Below are 21057 nucleotides of genomic sequence, written 5' to 3'. Positions count from 1 at the left end.
ACGCGTGCACAGGAGGCGGCGGGCGCCTGCACGGGGCGGGTGGGAACCGCTACACTACAGAAAATATGTTGGTATAAAAGTGGGAGAAAGGGATATTTTAAGTTTAAAAAAAATAAATAAATCGGTCTTTGGTGGGGGGGAGCTACACTACAGAAAAGGGGAAAAAAATAAAAAACTTTCTGCCAGTACTTAAGATGACGGGACAATTGTGGGGTGGGGGAGGAAAGAGAGCTGTTTGGGAGGGATCAGGGGGTCTGATGTTTCAGGTGGGAGGCTGAGCTCTACACTAAAGCGAAAATTAACCCTGCAAGCTCCCTACAAGCTACATAATTAACACCTTCACTGCTAGCCATAATACACATGCGATGCGCAGCGGCATTTAGCCCCCTTCTAATTACCAAAAAGCAACGCCAAAGCCATATAAGTCTGCTATTTCGGAACAAAGGGGATCCCAGAGAAGCATTTACAACCATTTGTGCCATAATTACACAAGCTGTTTGTAAATGATTTCAGTAAGAAACCTAAAATTGTGAAAAATTTAACATTTTTTTTAATTTGATCGCATTTGGCAGTGAAATGGTGGCATGAAATATACCAAAATGGGCCTAGAGCAATACATGGGGTTGTCTACTACACTAAAGTGAAAATTACCCCAAAAAGCTTCCTAATTAACCCCTTCACTGCTGGACATAATACACATGTGGTGCACTGTTGTATTTAGCGGCCTTCTAATTACCAAAAAGCAACATCAAAGCCATATATGTCTGCTATTTCTGAACAGTAGGGATCCCAGAGAAAAATTTACAACCATTTATGCCATAATTGCACAAGCTGTTTGTAAATAATTTCAGTGAGAAACTGAAAGTTTGTGAAAAAATTTGTGAAAAACTATTTTTTGTATTTGATTGCATTTGGCGGGGGAATGGTGGAATGAAATATACCATAATTGGCCTAGATCAATACTTTGGGATGTCTACTAAAAAATATATATACATGTCAAGGGATATTCAGAGATTCCTGAAAGATATTAGTGTTCTAATGTAACTAGCGCTAATTTTGAAAAAAAAAAAAAATGGTTTGGAAATAGCAAAGTGCTAATTGTATTTATGGCCCTATAACTTGCAAAAAATGCAAAGCAGATGTAAACATTGGGTATTTCTAAACCCAGGACAAAATTTAGAAACTATTTAGCATGGGTGTTTTTGGTGGTTGTAGATGTGTAACAGATTTTGGGGGTCAAAGTTAGAAAAAGTGTGTGGTTTTTTTCATTTTTTTCCACATATTTTTATAGTAAATTATAAGATATGATGAAAATAATGGTATCTTTAGAAAGTCCATTTAATGTCGAGAAAAACGGTATATAATATGTGTGGGTACAGTAAATGAGTAAGAGGAAAATTACAGCTAAACACAAACACCGCAAAAATGGAAAAATAGCCTTGGTCCCAAACGGACAGAAAATGGAAAAGTGCTGTGGTCATTAAGGGGTTAAAAACTTATAAGCTTCCAGTTTAGCTTTGTTTAAAAGGTTACTGGAACACCCACTGCAAGTGGGAAATAGCAGACACTCCCCCCTCCCCCTTCCTTTGCATATGAAAAGACCCTTTACACAAAAAGAAGCAAGCTGAAGTAGGTATACGTCAGTATTCTTCTAAAACTTTGCGTGGCTTGGTTAGACGTCTGAAAATCAGAGCAATGCTATTTAAAAATAAGCAAAACTATATATTTAAAAAAACAAAAACAAAAAACAAACCTTTATGTGCTATATAAATCACCTACAAAACATTTATGCAAAGAAAAAAACGAGTGTATAATGTCCCTTTAAAATGATATAAGCAGCTTCCAATGTTTTTTTTTTTGTTTTGTTTTTTAATTACATAGGGTACTTCTGGACCTCTGGTAACTATAAAACTTAACATTATAAAACGTTTATATCACCATAATAATGTCTTATACAGAACTTTTAATTCTCTATTGAACTATGTAACATTATCTGGAGTTAAGCTACTGGATATGAACTCACAACTAGAGAATTAGGGGTTTCCCCAAAGTGTCTGATGTTGCTCTGACATCAGAGTATAAAGGCACAGTATTGAGGACAATATCTAATCATGGACATAAACTGATAGCTTAGGAATTGCCACAGGTTTAAATTTTTAGCATCTAGTCACTTCCCAGACACTTTGGAACCGCTGGCTATGGGTAGGAGGAGTGTATGAGATTAAAGAGACGTGTCTGCAGGACCACTCTTGCAATAAAAGGCAGGACATACAGGGCTATTTCAGGCCCTCAATATTTCTATAGGGAATTAAGATAGCAGTACTCGTAGGCACTAAACATTGTTATAACAAACCATCGCATAGCATAACGAAGTGTCAGTTACAAATAAGTCACTGTTGACATTTAACCTATTAAACTTATTTTGGACTACCTAGAGTCCTTATACACGGAGCAAAAAATTGAGCCCCTTGGACACCTGTATCAATAAGCTTATTAAGAGTTGGTAAAACTTCCCATACACAAAGCAAATATTTTGGCCTCATTTTATAATGTTAGATTTAGCCATACAAAGCCAGCGACCTCAAAGCATTAACTCAGCTTATCAATATATAAGTAGCGTATCTGATATCTGGAATAACCTATCCAGATACTTTGAATGGGAGACTGGAATCTTCTATGCAATGTTTCTCTTGGGAGTTAAGACTGTAAGTAGCAAAACTTGTCGCATAAGTCGTTAATATTAAAGTAAACCTAAGGGCCATTCATATTTCCTAGGTATATCAAGCTATTCATAGCCGTGTATTGGCGTTGAAAGTATTCTATCAGAATTTATATATTGCACTACAGTCAACATGGTGTGACAAGATAAGGATAGTTGTATGTTCACTCCCCACTATTCAACAAAGTGATGGATACAACAATACTAAAATAAGCTATTAGGCTAAAGCGGCTAGTGAATCCCAAAATTTAGCAAACATTGTAGCTGAACAGAACCCTATAATATAGTAGACTAAGGGTACCTCCAACCAGTAGTTGTGCTGCATAGTAGCAAGGAGAAATTCTCCCTAAAGGACAGATCTCCCTCTTGTAGTCTGCCTATGGAACATAGAGTGGACATACCCGTAAAGAGTGATGCACAAATAGTTTAAGTCCGTAGTAGGCCTATTACATGGGGGGAATAAAAGCAAACATTATAAACCTTTATTCTAGTCATTTACGGTTTTGTCAAAATTGGGTAAAATAAAATGTCCACCATCAGCAGCGCTCCACCTGCATCAAGGGTGTTGTGCAATATATACAGTGCCACAAAGAGAGTTCTGCTATGAGAGACTGTCCACCTGGGACCACAATTTGTGCAGGGCTCCAGGTCCGTCCTGACAGTGAAGTCGAGGTGACCCAGTGTGTGTAGACTAGCTCTCACCATTACTACTCCTTTCTCTGGAGATGATCCTATAAAGAAAGGTTCTTCAGAGCAACACAGCAGAACAAGCTGCTCCAGCCGGTTTTCCATTCCCGCGCGAATCTTAGGGCCAGCCGTTCCATAAATTAGTGAATCCATCTCCAGAGCTTGTGCTTGTCTTCTCTCGAGCTTCCATACAGCCCACCCCTTGCCCCGGGGGGGGGGGGGGGGGGCACCGGGCCGCCAAAGCCTTCAGTCGCCTGGATAGCTCAGCAAATCTTCCTCTATCCCCTGTAGTAAAATATCTTGCTGGATGGTGTCCACAAGTTGAGATACAAGGCGGATTGTATATCTCTATTGCAGAGCTCCCAGAATAGCTGCCATCTTCAGCCATAGCCTGGACACGCCCCCTTTTTTTCTTTTTAATTATTCATGCGATATCTCTGGTAGCACGTAATGTTAAGTTAATCGTTATGCCTTAGGGCTCGATTTATCAATCCCTTTTTTCCACTTTGACTGCAGGTTGGCACAGGCAAACATGAAGTCAGGATTTATCAAGCAGCGGTCATCAGACCATTGCTTCCCTGCCTCTTAGGTGGAAAATTTCAATCTTTCTGGTCTCTTCCGACCGTGGAGATTGACAGCTTCTGCTCAGCGTGATTGGCTGTGCGCGGACAGGGGGTGGAATTGCACACAAGCGCAAAGGAATGCTCATGTGCAATTTATTTCTATTATTAAATGTGCTTCATTCTCTTAGAATGCTTTGTTGAAAGAGCAGTAATGCACTACTGGTAGAGAGCTGAACACATCTGGTGAGCCAATAACAAGAGGCATATATGTGTAGCCCCCAATCGGCAATTTGCTCCAAATAGTACATTGCTGCTCCTGAGCCTACCCAGGTATGTTTATCAACAAAGCATGCAAAGAGAACAAAGAGAATTAGATAATAAATGTAAATTGGAAAGTTGTTTAAAATGGCTTGGTCTATCTGAATAATGAAAGAAAACAAATTGGATTCCATGTCTTTTTAAGACACTGTATTCCCCTAAGCCTATCCTAGGTATGTTCTTTAACAAAGGATAGCAAAAGATTTGATAATGGAAGTCAATTGTATAGATTTTTTTTTAAATTCAAAAATTGTCATGAAGGTTAAATTTTGACTCGTGTCCCATTAAAAAAAAAGACTATAATATTTTATAAAAAATTGTCTGGACTCAAGTTCTAGTAAAAGTACAGGGTCCTATGCTTTTAGGTCTTACATACTGTTATTAAATTATTTATAATTAAGCAATTTGACATTAACCACACATAATCACACTCAGAAAAGATCAAAGAGTTCCAGAAATGAAACAGAATTGTCTGAGAGTATTGCTGCACTAATTGATTCTATGATTGCATACATTAAAGGGATTTGATTTTATGTAACATGTATTTTTTTAATTCAATAGAACATGATTAAAGAAACATCACCAAGATTTCTGCTCACTGTAAATGCAAAATTACATACAGTTAATGAGATTTATTTTAATGCCATCATGTTAGATATATTTTTTTTCTCTATTTAAAAACTCATGTTACTATAAACCTCTATCTAAGAGAGATAGATGTGTTGTCTCACTTGTATTCTTGTACAGGACATTTCAGTGGCAAGAATACAAATACATGTCTCTCCATATGGGTTAAAGGGACAGTTTAGTGATTATTTAACTGTAATGCTTCTATTCCAAGATCCCTATTAGGACTGCATTGCACGGACACTTCTAAAATATGTATGGTTTGGTCATGCATATTTTAAGAGGAATAAGTGAATTTGCCATGGTTTTTAAGCCTCCTTCCTGTCCTAGCCCCCCCCCCCCCCAAAACAAACATAAAACAAACAAACAATTAAAAAAAAAAATAGGCTGTGGTCACTCTAACCAATTCAGTGCCTTAGTGCTCCGCTATATTGTTTTGTCATAGCTGACTGGTTTCCCTGTAATGCAGTACTCAGTGAATTGGAACTGATTCATTAAAGTTAATTCATTCCTTGCATATCCCTTTACTCTCCCTTCCCCTGAAGCATTACTTGTATCTTTAAATGAAGGTTTTATAAAAATTAAATATACAGGATTTATAGACTATGCAGAGCAGTGGGTTATGGGTCTGTTCAGTTTGTGGGCCCAGCAGTACGGCATCTGATGTGCAGCAAAATGCCATCTTTTGACAATAATAAAAAGTGTGCTACACGGGGCTCACGGCACAAGTCAACAAGGAGCATCTGGTGGAGGAAAAATTACATTTTAGAAAAAGTTAAAGAAGCCTGGGAGGTATGCGCTAAGCAATGCTTTTATAGTATACAATAATAATAATTACTGCTACCATAGCACTGAGCATGAAAACATAATTTATGCTCACCTGATAAAGTGGTTTATTTCATGGTGGTGAGAGTCCACTATCATTACTGCTTGGAAATACTCTTCCCTACCCTAGGAGGAGACAAAGATTTCCAAACCCCAAGATCTCCATAAAACGCTTCCCACCTCACCAGTACTTCAGTCTAACATATAGCCAAGCACAAAGAGGAAGGAAAAGTAATAAGAGCCAACACAATATAGCAGGGGGAAAATGATAAGGTAAACATAAATTATGTTTTCTTTCATACAGGTGGTGAGAGTCCATGATCCATTACTCCTTGGAACTAATACCCAAGCTGTGTAGTCCACGAGTGAAAACAGAAAAGGGCGGGATCAAAGAAAGATCTTTTTTTTCAGTGAGAAACTAAATCCACAACCCTAATATAGAGCCTAAAGAAAAGGCTATAACAAATAACCAACAGGGAATAAGAAATCGACACGAGACAGCTGTCTGAAGGACACCCTACCAAAGGCTGCCTCAGAAGAAGCAAGAACATTAAAATGGTAGAAAAATATTCAGAGACGACCAAATGACTGGCTAGCAACAATTGACCCAGAGATAAAACATTCTAAAAACACAAGAAGTGGCAATTGGTCTGAAAAAAATTAGCAGAAAGTCATCTAGGTGAAGGCTGACCTGCCTCCAAGAATACTACATGATTCAAAAACTTCCACCAATAAGCCAAAAAAACAGAAGCAATTCTCTGAACTTTCTAGAACCAGCTAAATGAATAAACAATCTAAAAGTTAGCCTGAAACCCTAAGTAGTGTCAACATAACACTACAAAGTTTTAACAGAATCCAAAACATGAAGAGACCACTCTGAATAATAAAGACGGTACAACAATGTCCTAACTTATATAGGTCTAGTTTCCATTGAGGTGGAAACTGGTGGTAACATAAAAAGTCTCCATAGACTTTAAAGGGACAGTAAAGTCAAAATTAAACTGTCATGATTCAGATAGAGCATGTAATTTTAAACAACTATCCAATTTACTTCTGTTTTCAAATGTGCTTTGTTCTCTTGGTATCTTTTATTGAAGAGTTAAACTAGGTAGGCTCATAAGAGCTGAGCAGTGTGCACGTGTGTTACCACTATTTGCAACATTATTTGTAGATTTGTTATACAATGTTGCAAAACACTACTGCCATAGAGCTCTAAAGACACGTGCACACTCCTGAGCTCTTATGAGCCTACCTAGTTTTACTCTTCAATAAAAGATAATTATCTTCAATAATAGATACCAAGAGAACAAGGAATATTGGATAATAGAAGTAATTTGGAAAGTTGTTTAAAATTGCATGCTCTATCTGAATCGTGAAAGTTTAATTTGGACTTTACTGCCCCTTTAATGGAAATAAATGTTTTTGACACGTGCTTCTGAACTTTACCATTTCAATGTAAACTAGACAATAATCAAAAAGCATAACCTTATCTAAAAGAGAAAAAGATAAGAATGAACACAATAAAGAGTAACTGATCAAATAGCTAAGTTAAATTAAACTTCCAAAAAGATGTTTAATATCCACCTAATGCATAGGTCCAAAAGAAAGAACCTGCAAAATCCTCAAGACCAAATAAAGGTTACAAGGAGAAAAAAAATAACAGGCTTAAAGGGACATAATACTCATATGCTAAATCACTTGAAACTGATGCAGTATAACTGTAAAAAGCTGACAGGAAAATATCACCTGAACATCTCTATGTAAAAAAGGAAGATATTTTAGCTCACCAGAGTAAGTTCTGTGAAAAAGTTATACTCAGCTGCTCCCAGCTGCAGGTAAAAAAATTAAAAAAAATGAAGAAATGAACAGCAGCCAATCAGCATCAGCAGTGCTGAGGTCATGAACTCTTACTGTGATCTCATGAGATTTGACTTAACTCTCATGAGATTTCATAGTAAGCTTCCTTTACCTGATTGGTGAAATAATATGAGAGTGCACGATGCTAGTCCCTTCAGATGTCCCAGGATAAACACACTAAAATGCTGCTTAGAAATCCTTTACAATGGGAGGTGGCTACTGAGGAACTTTTGAGGTAAAATATCTTTCTTTTTTACTTAGAGATGTTCAGGTGATATTTTCTAATCAGCTTTTTACAGCTATGCTGCATCACTTTCAAGTGTTTAAACATTTGGGTATTATGGCCCTTTAAGTCTAAACCATGAATGTCAGAAAGATATAAAATCTTCTTACAGGACATAACTAAAAAAGGACAGAAAACTTACCCTTCATAAGAACTGGCGGATAAACCCTTACACAAACCATGCTGTAACATATAGCAAGAAATTTGGGAATTCGAATCAAGTTTTTTTTCTTGGCATTCTTTGTGAGTACAAAGTCCTTCTGGAACTTTAAATAACAATTCCCCTAGTCACAGACTTACAAGCCTGTATAAGAAACTCAATAACTGAAAAAATCGTTCAAGGGATTTCTGAATCTATTTCCATGTCATTCAGCCAAGAGACCTAGACTCTGGGTAGAAAAAAGGACTCTAAAATAGAAGGTCTGAATAAAAGCATTCAAGGAGAGAAACTGAGTAACAGATCCAGATCTGTATAACGAATACTGCAGGAACAAGCTGGACCATAACGGAATCAACAAAGCTCTTCTTGCCAAATCTTGGCAATCACCCAAAAAAAAAAAAAAAAAAAACCACACAAAGAAAAACAGAGGTGGAAAAAAATATAGGCTAGAAAGAATGACCATTGAACTACCAGAGCACCCATAAACACAGTTCAAAGAACCTTGGATCTTACACAGTACCTAGGGGAAAAAAATAGCTTTAACCTGAAAGACATCAGAACTATCTCTTGGTGAACCCTAAAGAATTATTTTCTGATCGAACATAACCATATAAGAACTGAAGACCGAGGAAAAAATGGCTTTCCAGTTATACAGTCCTGGAGAATAAACAGCAGAAATCTGACAGCAATAAACTTCTTCCCAGGAAAGAAATAGAGAGATATACTATCCTCATAGCTAACTGTAACATAGGCTAATCTGAAACAGAGAAAAAACATCTACAGGTAACCTCGCCTTCTGAGGAAACCAAACTCCTTAAGCCTTCAGAGACCCCCGAACAGCCCCCATCCTCAAAAAAAAACAGACTTTTTTTTCGAAAGTAAAAGAGTCCTCAGAGACAACTGAGACATGTCCCTGTACCATTGGAAAAAGATACAAAGCTGAAAAGGACTCATATATAAGCGAGCAAACAGAATAGCAACCAAGGCCAAAAACATGAGACCTGACAACTCAAGGAAAGAGCAACTGAAAGAAACAGAGACTGAAGGTTCTAACAGGCAAACCCCAGCTTCAAATGCCTTTGCACTGCCAAAGAAAGTCTTATAGAAACTGAATCTATAAAACCCCCAGAAAAGCAACCTATATCTGAGGAACCAGTAAACTTGAAAAATTATCTTTCCAACCATGTTGTTGAAAAAACAATAACGGGCTACAGGAGAGAAGTACTGCCGAATGAAAAGATCGAACTTGAACCAAGATATCATCCAGACCAGGAAACACTACAATTCCCTAAAAACTGATTACAGATAAAACGGTATCCACTACCTTAGAGAATATTCTGAGAGCTGTAGCCAGACCAAACGGAAGACAAACAAACTGAAAAGCTCACCCAAAAAAACAAATCTCAGAAGCCGATGATGTTCCTAGAAATAAGAACATAAAAGGTAAGCATCCTTAAAATCTATTGAGGACATAAACTGACCTCACAGAAAAGTCTAAATAGTTTCCATTTCGAAAGTAAGAACTTGAGAAACTTGTTCAAAGAATAGATCTGATAGTTCCCTCCCTACTTATGGAACAATAAATAGTTTGGAGATCATATCTACCTCAGCCAAGAGAGTTCCTAGGAATATAGAAAAGAGAAAACCTCCCTTGGGAGGTCTTGATCTGAAACCTATAGTGCTCAAATCCAGTAAAAGGCTCTACGACATTAGCAAATACCATTCTATTATTTTTAGACGGAAGTAAAAGAACTTTGATACTAGGCGGAAAAAATGATTTCTGAGCCTTGTTCTGATGAACGGGACAAAACACAAATCTGAGCTTAAAATATACCCTTGGACTATAAGTCCTAAATGGAAAAAAAGCTCCTTAACCCCAGACACCGTAGAAATAATGGAAATCCAAACCAGAACCAAATGAACTCTAAGTAAAGAAAGATATAAAGTCTGGAATTAGAATCTTGTCTGCTGACTTTATTTCAAAGTATAATGCACTTCTAGTAATTACAGCTAAACACATACTCTAGCATTAATGAATGACAACAAAAGAAAGCTTTTGCACATTTAAACAACATAAGAGAATCACAAGAAAGCGGCCCAGAAAGACAACGATCAAGCAACAGCCACATCAGCAATAAATATCACTGGATTGAAAACATAACTTGCTTGCAGATAAACCCTCCTAAGGAAGGAAATGAACTTTGTAACTAAAGGGACTTCAATGGAAAAACTATCTTCCAAAGGAACAAATGCAGGAACATAAAGCCAGAGTAGAAATGGCACCAACTACCTTCTAAAAGCTCAATAATAGAAGCCTTGAGAAGAAATAAAAGGGATACCTGATTTTTTTTGGATATAATCTCAGAAACGGCAACTGGGACAAGAAACACACCAAGGGATTAACAATATATAACATTTAACGGGTAAATCCCCATCCACTTTAGGATAATGTAATTTCTAAAGTACGAAATTAAAAATTCCCTTAAAAAGATCATGAATATGGTTAACATAAAATCATCTGATTTTAATCTGATCCGAGTCATGAAAGTTTAATTTTGACTTTACTGTCGCTTTAAGTTCTTGTGCTAAATTCAAGCTGCGAATCTTAGATTGCTGGCCGAACTTTAACCCTTTGGTTGCCAGAATCAGTAATATATAACTGAAATAAAAGCATCTACAAACTCCTCAATCGAATATATTATATAACATAATGAAATATTTAGTGTAAACAAAACAATGGTATTTATCTGAGCAGTAACGGTTTCTGAATCTTACAGGAGTTTAAAGGGACATGAAACCCAACATTTTTCTTTCATGATTCAGATAGAGAAGACAATTTTAAAACAACATTGCAATTTACTTCTGTTATCTAATTTGCTTCATTTTTTAGATATCTTTTGTTAAAGAAATAGCAATGCCCATGGGTGAGCCAATCACACGAGGCATCCATGTGCAGCCACCAATCAGCAGCTACTGAGCCTATTTAGATATGCTTTTCAACAAAGAATATCAAAAGAATTAATCAAATTAGATAATAGAAATAAATTGGAAAGTTGTTTACAATTGCATGCTCTTTCTAAATCATGAAAGAAAAAAAATTGGGTTTCATGTCCCTTTAAGCCAGTGCTTGACAAATGTGTTTAAAAATTAGGAGCCAGTAAGATAATTTCGGAGCCAGGCATATTTTTAGGAGCCAGACCGTTGGATAGCATTTTTTGACCAGTAAACTTTTAGTAGTAAAGCTGGATACATGAGAAAAGCAAAGGTTTAATGGAGCTTATGGGAAACGAATGTTATGGAATCACTGGGAACTTATTCAAGCACTACATCTGCATAAGGTAGCACTGCATAGTAATAATACCGATGTGAATGATGTGGGGCTTCCATAAAGAGACTTCAGTGGAAAGCACCAATAACACTTCTTATATGCATTATTCCTGTGAACTGTCAGCAACTTCTTGGTTTAAAGGAAGCGGGATGACAAATTTAAATATAAATATATATATGCTAAAAGGAAAGTACTGAAAAAAATCCAGCGCCTAAAGAACAATCCCCCTTAAAAGATAAATACATTCAAATATAATTGGTTGGTGTGTAAACATACAATAATTCACTAATATAAATGACCTCTAGTGGTTGTCACATCCGTAACACAGTAAAGATAACAATGGGTAATCAACAGAGTCCCAAATAGAGAGAAAGAAAAATGAGTCCCAGAGAAGAAACTTTGAAGTACGTATCCTATTGTAGCTTATATGTAGTACGTATCCTATTGTAGCTTATATGTAGTACGTATCCTATTGTAGCTTATATGTAGTACGTATCCTATTGTAGCTTATATGTAGTACGTATCCTATTGTGGCTTATATGAAGTACGTATCCTATTGTGGCTTATATGAAGTACGTATCCTATTGTGGCTTATATGTAGTACGTATCCTATTGTAGCTTATATGTAGTACGTATCCTATTGTGGCTTATATGTAGTACGTATCCTATTGTGGCTTATATGTAGTACGTATCCTATTGTGGCTTATATGTAGTACGTATCCTATTGTGGCTTATATGAAGTACGTATCCTATTGTGGCTTATATGAAGTACGTATCCTATTGTGGCTTATATGAAGTACGTATCCTATTGTGGCTTATATGTAGTACGTATCCTATTGTGGCTTATATGTAGTACGTATCCTATTGTGGCTTATATGTAGTACGTATCCTATTGTGGCTTATATGTAGTACGTATCCTATTGTGGCTTATATGAAGTACGTATCCTATTGTAGCTTATATGTAGTACGTATCCTATTGTGGCTTATATGAAGTACGTATCCTATTGTAGCTTATATGTAGTACGTATCCTATTGTGGCTTATATGAAGTACGTATCCTATTGTGGCTTATATGTAGTACGTATCCTATTGTAGCTTATATGTAGTACGTATCCTATTGTGGCTTATATGTAGTACGTATCCTATTGTGGCTTATATGTAGTACGTATCCTATTGTGGCTTATATGTAGTACGTATCCTATTGTAGCTTATATGTAGTACGTATCCTATTGTAGCTTATATGTAGTACGTATCCTATTGTAGCTTATATGTAGTACGTATCCTATTGTAGCTTATATGTAGTACGTATCCTATTGTGGCTTATATGTAGTACGTATCCTATTGTGGCTTATATGTAGTACGTATCCTATTGTGGCTTATATGTAGTACGTATCCTATTGTAGCTTATATGTAGTACGTATCCTATTGTAGCTTATATGTAGTACGTATCCTATTGTAGCTTATATGTAGTACGTATCCTATTGTAGCTTATATGTAGTACGTATCCTATTGTGGCTTATATGTAGTACGTATCCTATTGTAGCTTATATGTAGTACGTATCCTATTGTAGCTTATATGTAGTACGTATCCTATTGTAGCTTATATGTAGTACGTATCCTATTGTAGCTTATATACTGTACTTACTGGACACTACCCCAATCGTATGAGTTAAGAGATCAAGCCAATAATGACGTCAGGGCTGTGTGATCCAATGGTGAAGGAGATTTCAGCTTCACAATCCCTGCAGACGCTTCTTGTCTACTTCTAGTAAAATGGCTCGTCACCTATTCATGCACAATCTTCGTACACAGGAAGTCCTCTCCGTAGATTATTAATCATCAGGAAGTAAAGCAGAAAAAAATGAGCAAACCCCACAGAGCATTAGTTCCTCTAAGTGACCGGTTGCTACAGGAGGAACTACTGTAGCTGAAATCTCCTTCACCATTGGATCACACAGCCCTGACGTCATTATCGGCTTGATCTCTTAACTCATACGATTGGGGTAGTGTCCAGTAAGTACAGTATATAAGCTACAATAGGATACGTACTACATATAAGCTACAATAGGATACGTACTACATATAAGCTACAATAGGATACGTACTACATATAAGCTACAATAGGATACGTACTACATATAAGCTACAATAGGATACGTACTACATATAAGCTACAATAGGATACGTACTACATATAAGCCACAATAGGATACGTACTACATATAAGCCACAATAGGATACGTACTACATATAAGCCACAATAGGATACGTACTACATATAAGCTACAATAGGATACGTACTACATATAAGCCACAATAGGATACGTACTACATATAAGCTACAATAGGATACGTACTACATATAAGCTACAATAGGATACGTACTACATATAAGCTACAATAGGATACGTACTACATATAAGCTACAATAGGATACGTACTACATATAAGCTACAATAGGATACGTACTACATATAAGCTACAATAGGATACGTACTACATATAAGCTACAATAGGATACGTACTACATATAAGCCACAATAGGATACGTACTACATATAAGCTACAATAGGATACGTACTACATATAAGCTACAATAGGATACGTACTACATATAAGCTACAATAGGATACGTACTACATATAAGCTACAATAGGATACGTACTACATATAAGCCACAATAGGATACGTACTACATATAAGCCACAATAGGATACGTACTACATATAAGCTACAATAGGATACGTACTACATATAAGCCACAATAGGATACGTACTACATATAAGCTACAATAGGATACGTACTACATATAAGCCACAATAGGATACGTACTACATATAAGCTACAATAGGATACGTACTACATATAAGCCACAATAGGATACGTACTACATATAAGCTACAATAGGATACGTACTTCATATAAGCCACAATAGGATACGTACTTCATATAAGCCACAATAGGATACGTACTACATATAAGCCACAATAGGATACGTACTTCAAAGTTTCTTCTCTGGGACTCATTTTTCTTTCTCTCTATTTGGGACTCTGTTGATTACCCATTGTTATCTTTACTGTGTTACGGATGTGACAACCACTAGAGGTCATTTATATTAGTGAATTATTGTATGTTTACACACCAACCAATTATATTTGAATGTATTTATCTTTTAAGGGGGATTGTTCTTTAGGCGCTGGATTTTTTTCAGTACTTTCCTTTTAGCATTTTATTTTAGGGATTACCTAGAAAGGGTTCTCCCGCTCACTGAAAAACATATCCACAGCAGACTTTGCACCTTTCTCCTTAAAACAATCAGAATATCTTGTACAATACACATATAGGACATCCTTTGTTTATTTATACAAAATTAAAAACATATTAAGCTCAAATATTGGTTGTAGATCAAACTGTAGTTTTGCGCAACCCCATACCAGAAAGCTTACAACTTCACTCGTTGCAGTTGTATTCTACTTTCTATATATATATATATTTTGCATGACCAGTTTAGTCAAAAATAAAAAAAAAACTGGTTTGAAAAATGTGTGTAAAAGAAATATTTGGAATTTATTGTATGCATATTTTAAATACAGGTGGCCCTCGTTTTACACCGGTTCAATTTACACCGTTTCAGAATAACAACCTTTTTTTCCAGTCATGTGACTGCTATTGAAAAGCATTGAGAAGCAGTGCATTTATTAAAATAGCCAGTAGGTGGAGCTGTCTGCTTGTGTTGCAGCAAAGCCAAACAAGCTGAAATTAATCAGTTTAACCACACCTGAGCTATCGAGCAGATTTCAAAGGAACAAGATCTTCCTGTCTATAAATCAGTCCAGATTGGAATGCATAGAAAGAACTATTTGCAGAAAAATGCAAGTGAAGTCTGTGTTGTGTGATAATGTGATTATTTTATTAGGTTTATAATGCTGTTTAGCAAATGTTTTTGTTCATTTAACTTAGTTTAATTATATATTTTGTGTTGTGTGATTATTTTATTAGGTTTATAATGCTGTCTAGCATTTAAAGTCTTCATTTCAAAGCTTTAAAAATAATGTATTAGGTGTTAAATATGACAATTTTGAGAGGGGCCTGGAACCTATCTCCCTCACTTCCCATTGACTTACATTATAAACTGGGTTTCAATTTACAACGGTTTCGATTTACAACCATTCCTTCTGGAACCTAACCCTGGCGTAAACTGAGGGCTACCTGTACTAATATTGAACTAAAATGACATGTGCCATATTAATTTAGTTATGCATTTTTCTATCATGATAGTATTTAAATGTATTACTCCTATTATTCTTTTCTGTAGGTCATTTATAGTTTGCATTATTCTACATTGATTCACAGTTTTCCCCCTTTAAATACTGCAGGGGTTATGTCATCCTTCTAGTGCACTTTAAACGTGCCAGTAAAGGAGACTTCTCTGCATGATTCCCCTGTTTTTAATTCACATACCAATAGGTCACTGGAGTATTTTTGCAATGTCTGCTTTGTATCTTTGGGTGCGTTTCTTCCTCGTTTTGTTGTGTAAAGTGTCTGCATTGTGTCCTGAAACAATGAACTTGTAGTTTATGTTCCACCAATATAAATTTAGAGCTGCAAATCTCTTCTATTTACTTTGATCCCAGCTGGGTGTCTTTGTAAAGGTAATGTACAGTACCATAGGAAAAAAAGTCATTAAATTGGGAAGACGTATCCTGCAGCATTCTTTGCTTTTCAGTTGTTGTCGTGCAGGCTTGCATGAGCGAGCCTTAAAGGGATATGAAACCCACATTTTTTTCTTTCATGATTCAGATAGAGCATGCCATTTTAAGCAACTTTCTTATTTACTCCTATTATTCATTTTTCTTCATTCTCTTGGTATCTTTATTTGACAAGCAGGAATGTAAGCTTAGGAGCCGGACCATTATTAGTTCAGCACCCTGGGTAGCGCTTGCTGATTAGTGGCTACATTTTCCCCTATGTATAAATGCAAGTGCTTTATATAGACAGTAGGGGGCTGGATTCATCTTTACAATAAGTAGAAATGAGATGAGTCCTATATATTTTTAAAGAGATATAAAACAGTCTGTATTATTAGTATAATAAAAAATCTCTTATCAGTTGGTAATACTTAATAGAAATCATTGCATTATGTATAAGGGAGTTTACCTATTGCAGCCCCACAAGGCGGCTGTGTTCTCTATAGGAAGGCAAATTAGTTACTTTCCTTTTGAAGTGGTCGCTAGGAGACAACTGCACTAGTTCCTGTCAGTTTCTTGCCCATGCTTCATAGTGGACTTTTGCTGCCAAAATCCTGTGACAGTAGAACTTAAGTTAATGGTAGATTCCTTATCTCACTAAAGGCAGTGGTCAGTACTACTGCAGTTACAGGGATCTGGCACCTCTCTTTTTGGGTTGCTATTTATACTAAAGATCTACGTACAAAATAATAAATGTTAAAAAACCTTGAAACAGCATTGTTTTCATTGCAGGGACACTTTTTTTTTTTAGTATATCTATCTTATCTCCTTTGCTGTAGCTTGTTAGGGATATATGTAAATGAGCTCCTGCACTGATCAGTCACTTTGCAGCAGGTTATAGGGTCAGGGTTTTGAATCCTGTACGATGCACTGTCAAAAAACACACTATTTATATTACTGGAAGTTAGGTCACATGTTTAAAGGACACTAAGTTATTTTTGTTTAAGGGGACATTGCACTGCAAAATATGCATGCGCTTTTTTGCACTTCATTATAGCTGTTATTCAATAACCTGTAAAAATTTTAGTTATATGTAATGTGAGCTAATTGTCCCTTTAACGTGGGTGTGACAGGTGTGTAGTCTGTGCTTTACTATGCCCACGTGCAGCCACAAATAGGTGTTGTTTGGTTATTATAAAAATGACAGATTTATTTTTAGTATTTTATGTAAATATATCCTTGAATGTCTGTAGTGACATTGTCTTTACATAGGATTTATTTTCTAGAAAGGGACAACACCTCATGTGTAGCACCTTATGTTCCAGAGTGACGTGCCTCTTCAGCATCCAACGGGCTAATTATGATCTTTATAAATATGGAATGCTGCTTTTGTTTTTGCAGAGCTGGCCAAGCCCTAAGGCTTATTTTCAGGTTTGAACCTGAATCTATAAAATATAACCTACCTCCCCTGGAGATGTATCTTTCTCTCACACTCACTCTCACATTTACATTCACTCTCACATTTACACTCTCTCTCTGTCACTCTCTCTTTTTGGTCACTCTCTTGTCACTCTCTTTTTGGTCACTCTAACTCTTGCAGCCACCAATTAGCAGCTAGAACCTAGGTTTTTTGCTGCTCCTGAGCTTTCCTGGATAAACCTTTCAGCAAAAGATAACAAGAGAAGGAAGCAAATTAATTAATAGAACTAAATTGTAAAGTTGTTTAAAATTGCATGTTCTGTCTAAATCATGAATGTCTAATTATGACTTTGCTGTCCCTTTAAATGGAATACAGCTGTGTAAAACAGAATAAAACTACTTTACTGTTGCAAATTTGCTTGTATATAACACATTTGAGCATTTTATTTTTGAATTGTTATGCTCCTTTTAATAACAGTGGAGTTCTATACAGCAAGACATTCAGCTTACAAACAAAATGATTTGGGGCTTCTTTGAAGTCTTGTTTGCTTGACGGCAGCATTGCCTCAACCAGCAAAATATTTTAAATAATTAAAACACAAATGCTAAAAGTATGCGAGTGATGGGCATTTGAGACCTTTCACACATCATGCACGCGGGACAATTACAGGACTGCCCCAATTCATACATCATGCACGCGGGACAATTGCAGGACTGCCCCAATTCATACATCATGCACGCGGGACAATTGCAGGACTGCCCCAATTCACACATCATGCACGCGGGACAATTACAGGACTGCCCCAATTCACACATCATGCACGCGGGACAATTACAGGACTGCCCCAATTCACACATCATGCACGCGGGACAATTACAGGACTGCCCCAATTCACACATTATACACGCAGGACAATTACAGGACTGCCCCAATGCACACATCATGCACGCGGGACAATTACAGGACTGCCCCAATTCACACATCATGCACGTGGGACAATTACAGGACTGCCCCAATTCACACATCATGCACGCGGGACAATTACAGGACTGCCCCAATTAATTTTAATTTTAACAGATGATGTATCATGTGCTGATGTATATGGGACTGAAGATTCACGGACCAATAGAACCCCTTTGATAAATGAATTACAGACTTTATCAGCATCATATCTCCTTTTGGGTAGGAGACCTCATATCCCCTGACAATTACCTGGAGATTAAAACATTACATTGTGGAAACCAGAAGTACTTGTGATTGACAACAAAAATACAGCCCATGTTTGGTTCTCTTTTCCAGTTCGACCATGAGTGATCTGGTGTTTCTACCCCTGTTGTAAGCACAAACACAATCAGATTCCTTGAATGTCCTCAAGAATCTGTACTAGTTAAAGGGACTTTCATGATTTAGATAGAGCATTTAATTTTAAACAACTTTCCACTTTACTTTTATCATCAGATTTGCTTTGTTCTCTTGATATTCTTTGTTGAAGTCTAAACCTAGGTAGGCTCATATGCTAATATCTAAGCCCTTGAAAGCCGCCTCTTATCTCAGTGCATTTTGACAGTTTTTTCACAATTAGACCCTGCTAGTTCATGTTTGCCATATAGATAACACGCTCATTCCCGTGGACATATTTATGAGTCTGCTCGGATCGGCTAAAATGCAAGTCTTTCAAAAGAACTGTAATAAGGGGCAGTCTGCAAAGGCTTAGATATAAGGTAATTACTGAGGTAAAAAGTATATTAATATAACAATGTTGGTTAACTGGGGAATGGGTAATAAAGGTATTATCTATCATTTTAAACAATAAAAATTGTGGAGTAGACTGTCCCTTTTGAAAGCCCAGTAAACGCCATGTAATTACATTTTCTGCAGTCTTCAAGTAGATTAACATATCAACAGAGTCTTAACGTTATTAGAAAAAAATTAAACGGAGTTTGCTAAAATTGTTTTTCAATGGTAAAACTCCACTTAACACCATCCATATTTGTAAGAGCCAATATGAACTCCCGCCTGGTGACGTCGGGGCTTGCCACTATCATTGTCTTTGCAAAATCTCATTTGATTGGATTCAGCAATGATACGATAACAAATTGCTAATTATTGACTCGTAGACATTTTATGCTTGTGAAGCCTGCCATATACAGTCATACCTTGGTGATATTGCGGGTTCGATTCCAGACCACGGCAATATAGCGAGTCGCACGTTGTTTTGGTTTCCCAGTTTACCATATACTGTAGTCTATGGCTAAAAAACAATGTACATACCTTAAATATATATATACAGTGAGGCCTCGGTTTACGAATTTAATTCGTTCTCCGGGTCGTTTCGTATTGCGAAAAATTCGTAAACCGAAACACGGTTTCCCATAGGAATGCATTGAAAATCAATTAATGCGTTCCGGAGGTCCGAAAAAATTCAAGTAAAGTGTCCAAAAAAGGCTCCAAAAGGCTCCAAAAGGCTTAACAACTTGCTGCAAATGGCTCCAATGTCTCCAAAAGGCTCCACAACTTGCTGCAAATGGCTCCAAAAGGCTTAACAACTTGCTGCAAATGGCTCCAAAAGGCTCAACAACTTGCTGCAAAATGGCTCCAAAACCTCTCCAACACCTCTACACTGGTACCCAAACTTCATTAATTCAATCATACTTGAGTATGCAGGGGGCACAGGGGCCACTGGTTTCGTATTGCGAAAAATATTCGTAAACCGAGGGGGGCAAACCGGCATTTTGTTTCGTATTGCGAAAAAAATTCGTAAACCGAGGGGGGCAAACCGGCATTTTGTTTCGTATTGCGAAAAAAATTCGTAAACCGAGTCAAATTTTCTTCAAATTTCGATTTCGTAAACCGAAATTTCGTATACCGAGTCGTGCGTAAACCGGGGCCTCACTGTATCTGTATTTATGTGTTTATAAGTGTATATATATATGTTGGAAAGATGGCAACAATAGGCTTGCTCAATGTAGGGTTGCCACAAACACAATATCTGTGACTGTGAAGCGCCAAAAAACGAGGTACGCCTGTATTCTTTCAGTTTTCAATACTTTTTCAGACTTAAAAGGGGGCAAATGAAATATTGAAAGTATATTGCAAAGTTGTTTTACTGTGCTTAAAGGAACAGTAAACACTGGGATTTTTATAAAAAATGTTTGGTTATGTGTAATGAAACACAAACACAACAGGCCTTTGCTGTGTTTCCTGCTACTACACAATTATTGTAAACTTTTCAGTTGATGTTAAAAATATGTGCCAATGTACAGCACTGGCAAAACAAACAATGCAAGCCTATGGTGCAAGTCTATCAAGAGAAATTGTACGCCTCCGAAAAACCTGAACTTTCATAGAAAAGAAGCCCTGAAGGCAAAGAGCAGTGAAACTTCATATACAAAGCGAGAAAGTTGTTTTGAGCATCTAGGATAAAACAAACAAATTGTGATAATTATTCTTGGAGAGCCCCATTAGCATCCTCTTCCACCCCCTTCCCTACTAGCACCCACTTTGGTAATCCCAGTGCCCACCTTTCACCTCTTATGCCAGTTTGTGCCAGTATTCTCACCGCCCCTGTTCTTTAGTAACACT

General features: G+C 36.8%; 1 protein-coding gene across 1 annotated transcript in view; it reads left to right on the top strand.

The window, feature by feature from the left end:
- Positions 1-21057, top strand: part of LOC128650395 (solute carrier family 4 member 11) — a 541036-nt gene that overhangs the window by 125825 nt on the left and 394154 nt on the right. The window contains exon 3 of the mRNA XM_053704315.1: positions 1882-1899. Coding sequence (XP_053560290.1) covers positions 1882-1899 — 18 coding nt within the window. The remainder of the gene's footprint in view (positions 1-1881; positions 1900-21057) is intronic.

The sequence above is a fragment of the Bombina bombina genome, chromosome 2 (assembly GCF_027579735.1).
Source record: "Bombina bombina isolate aBomBom1 chromosome 2, aBomBom1.pri, whole genome shotgun sequence".
NCBI classification, from domain to species: domain Eukaryota; kingdom Metazoa; phylum Chordata; class Amphibia; order Anura; family Bombinatoridae; genus Bombina; species Bombina bombina.
Note: the sequence above shows the minus strand (reverse complement) of the source record. Positions and strands in the feature narration are given on the sequence as shown.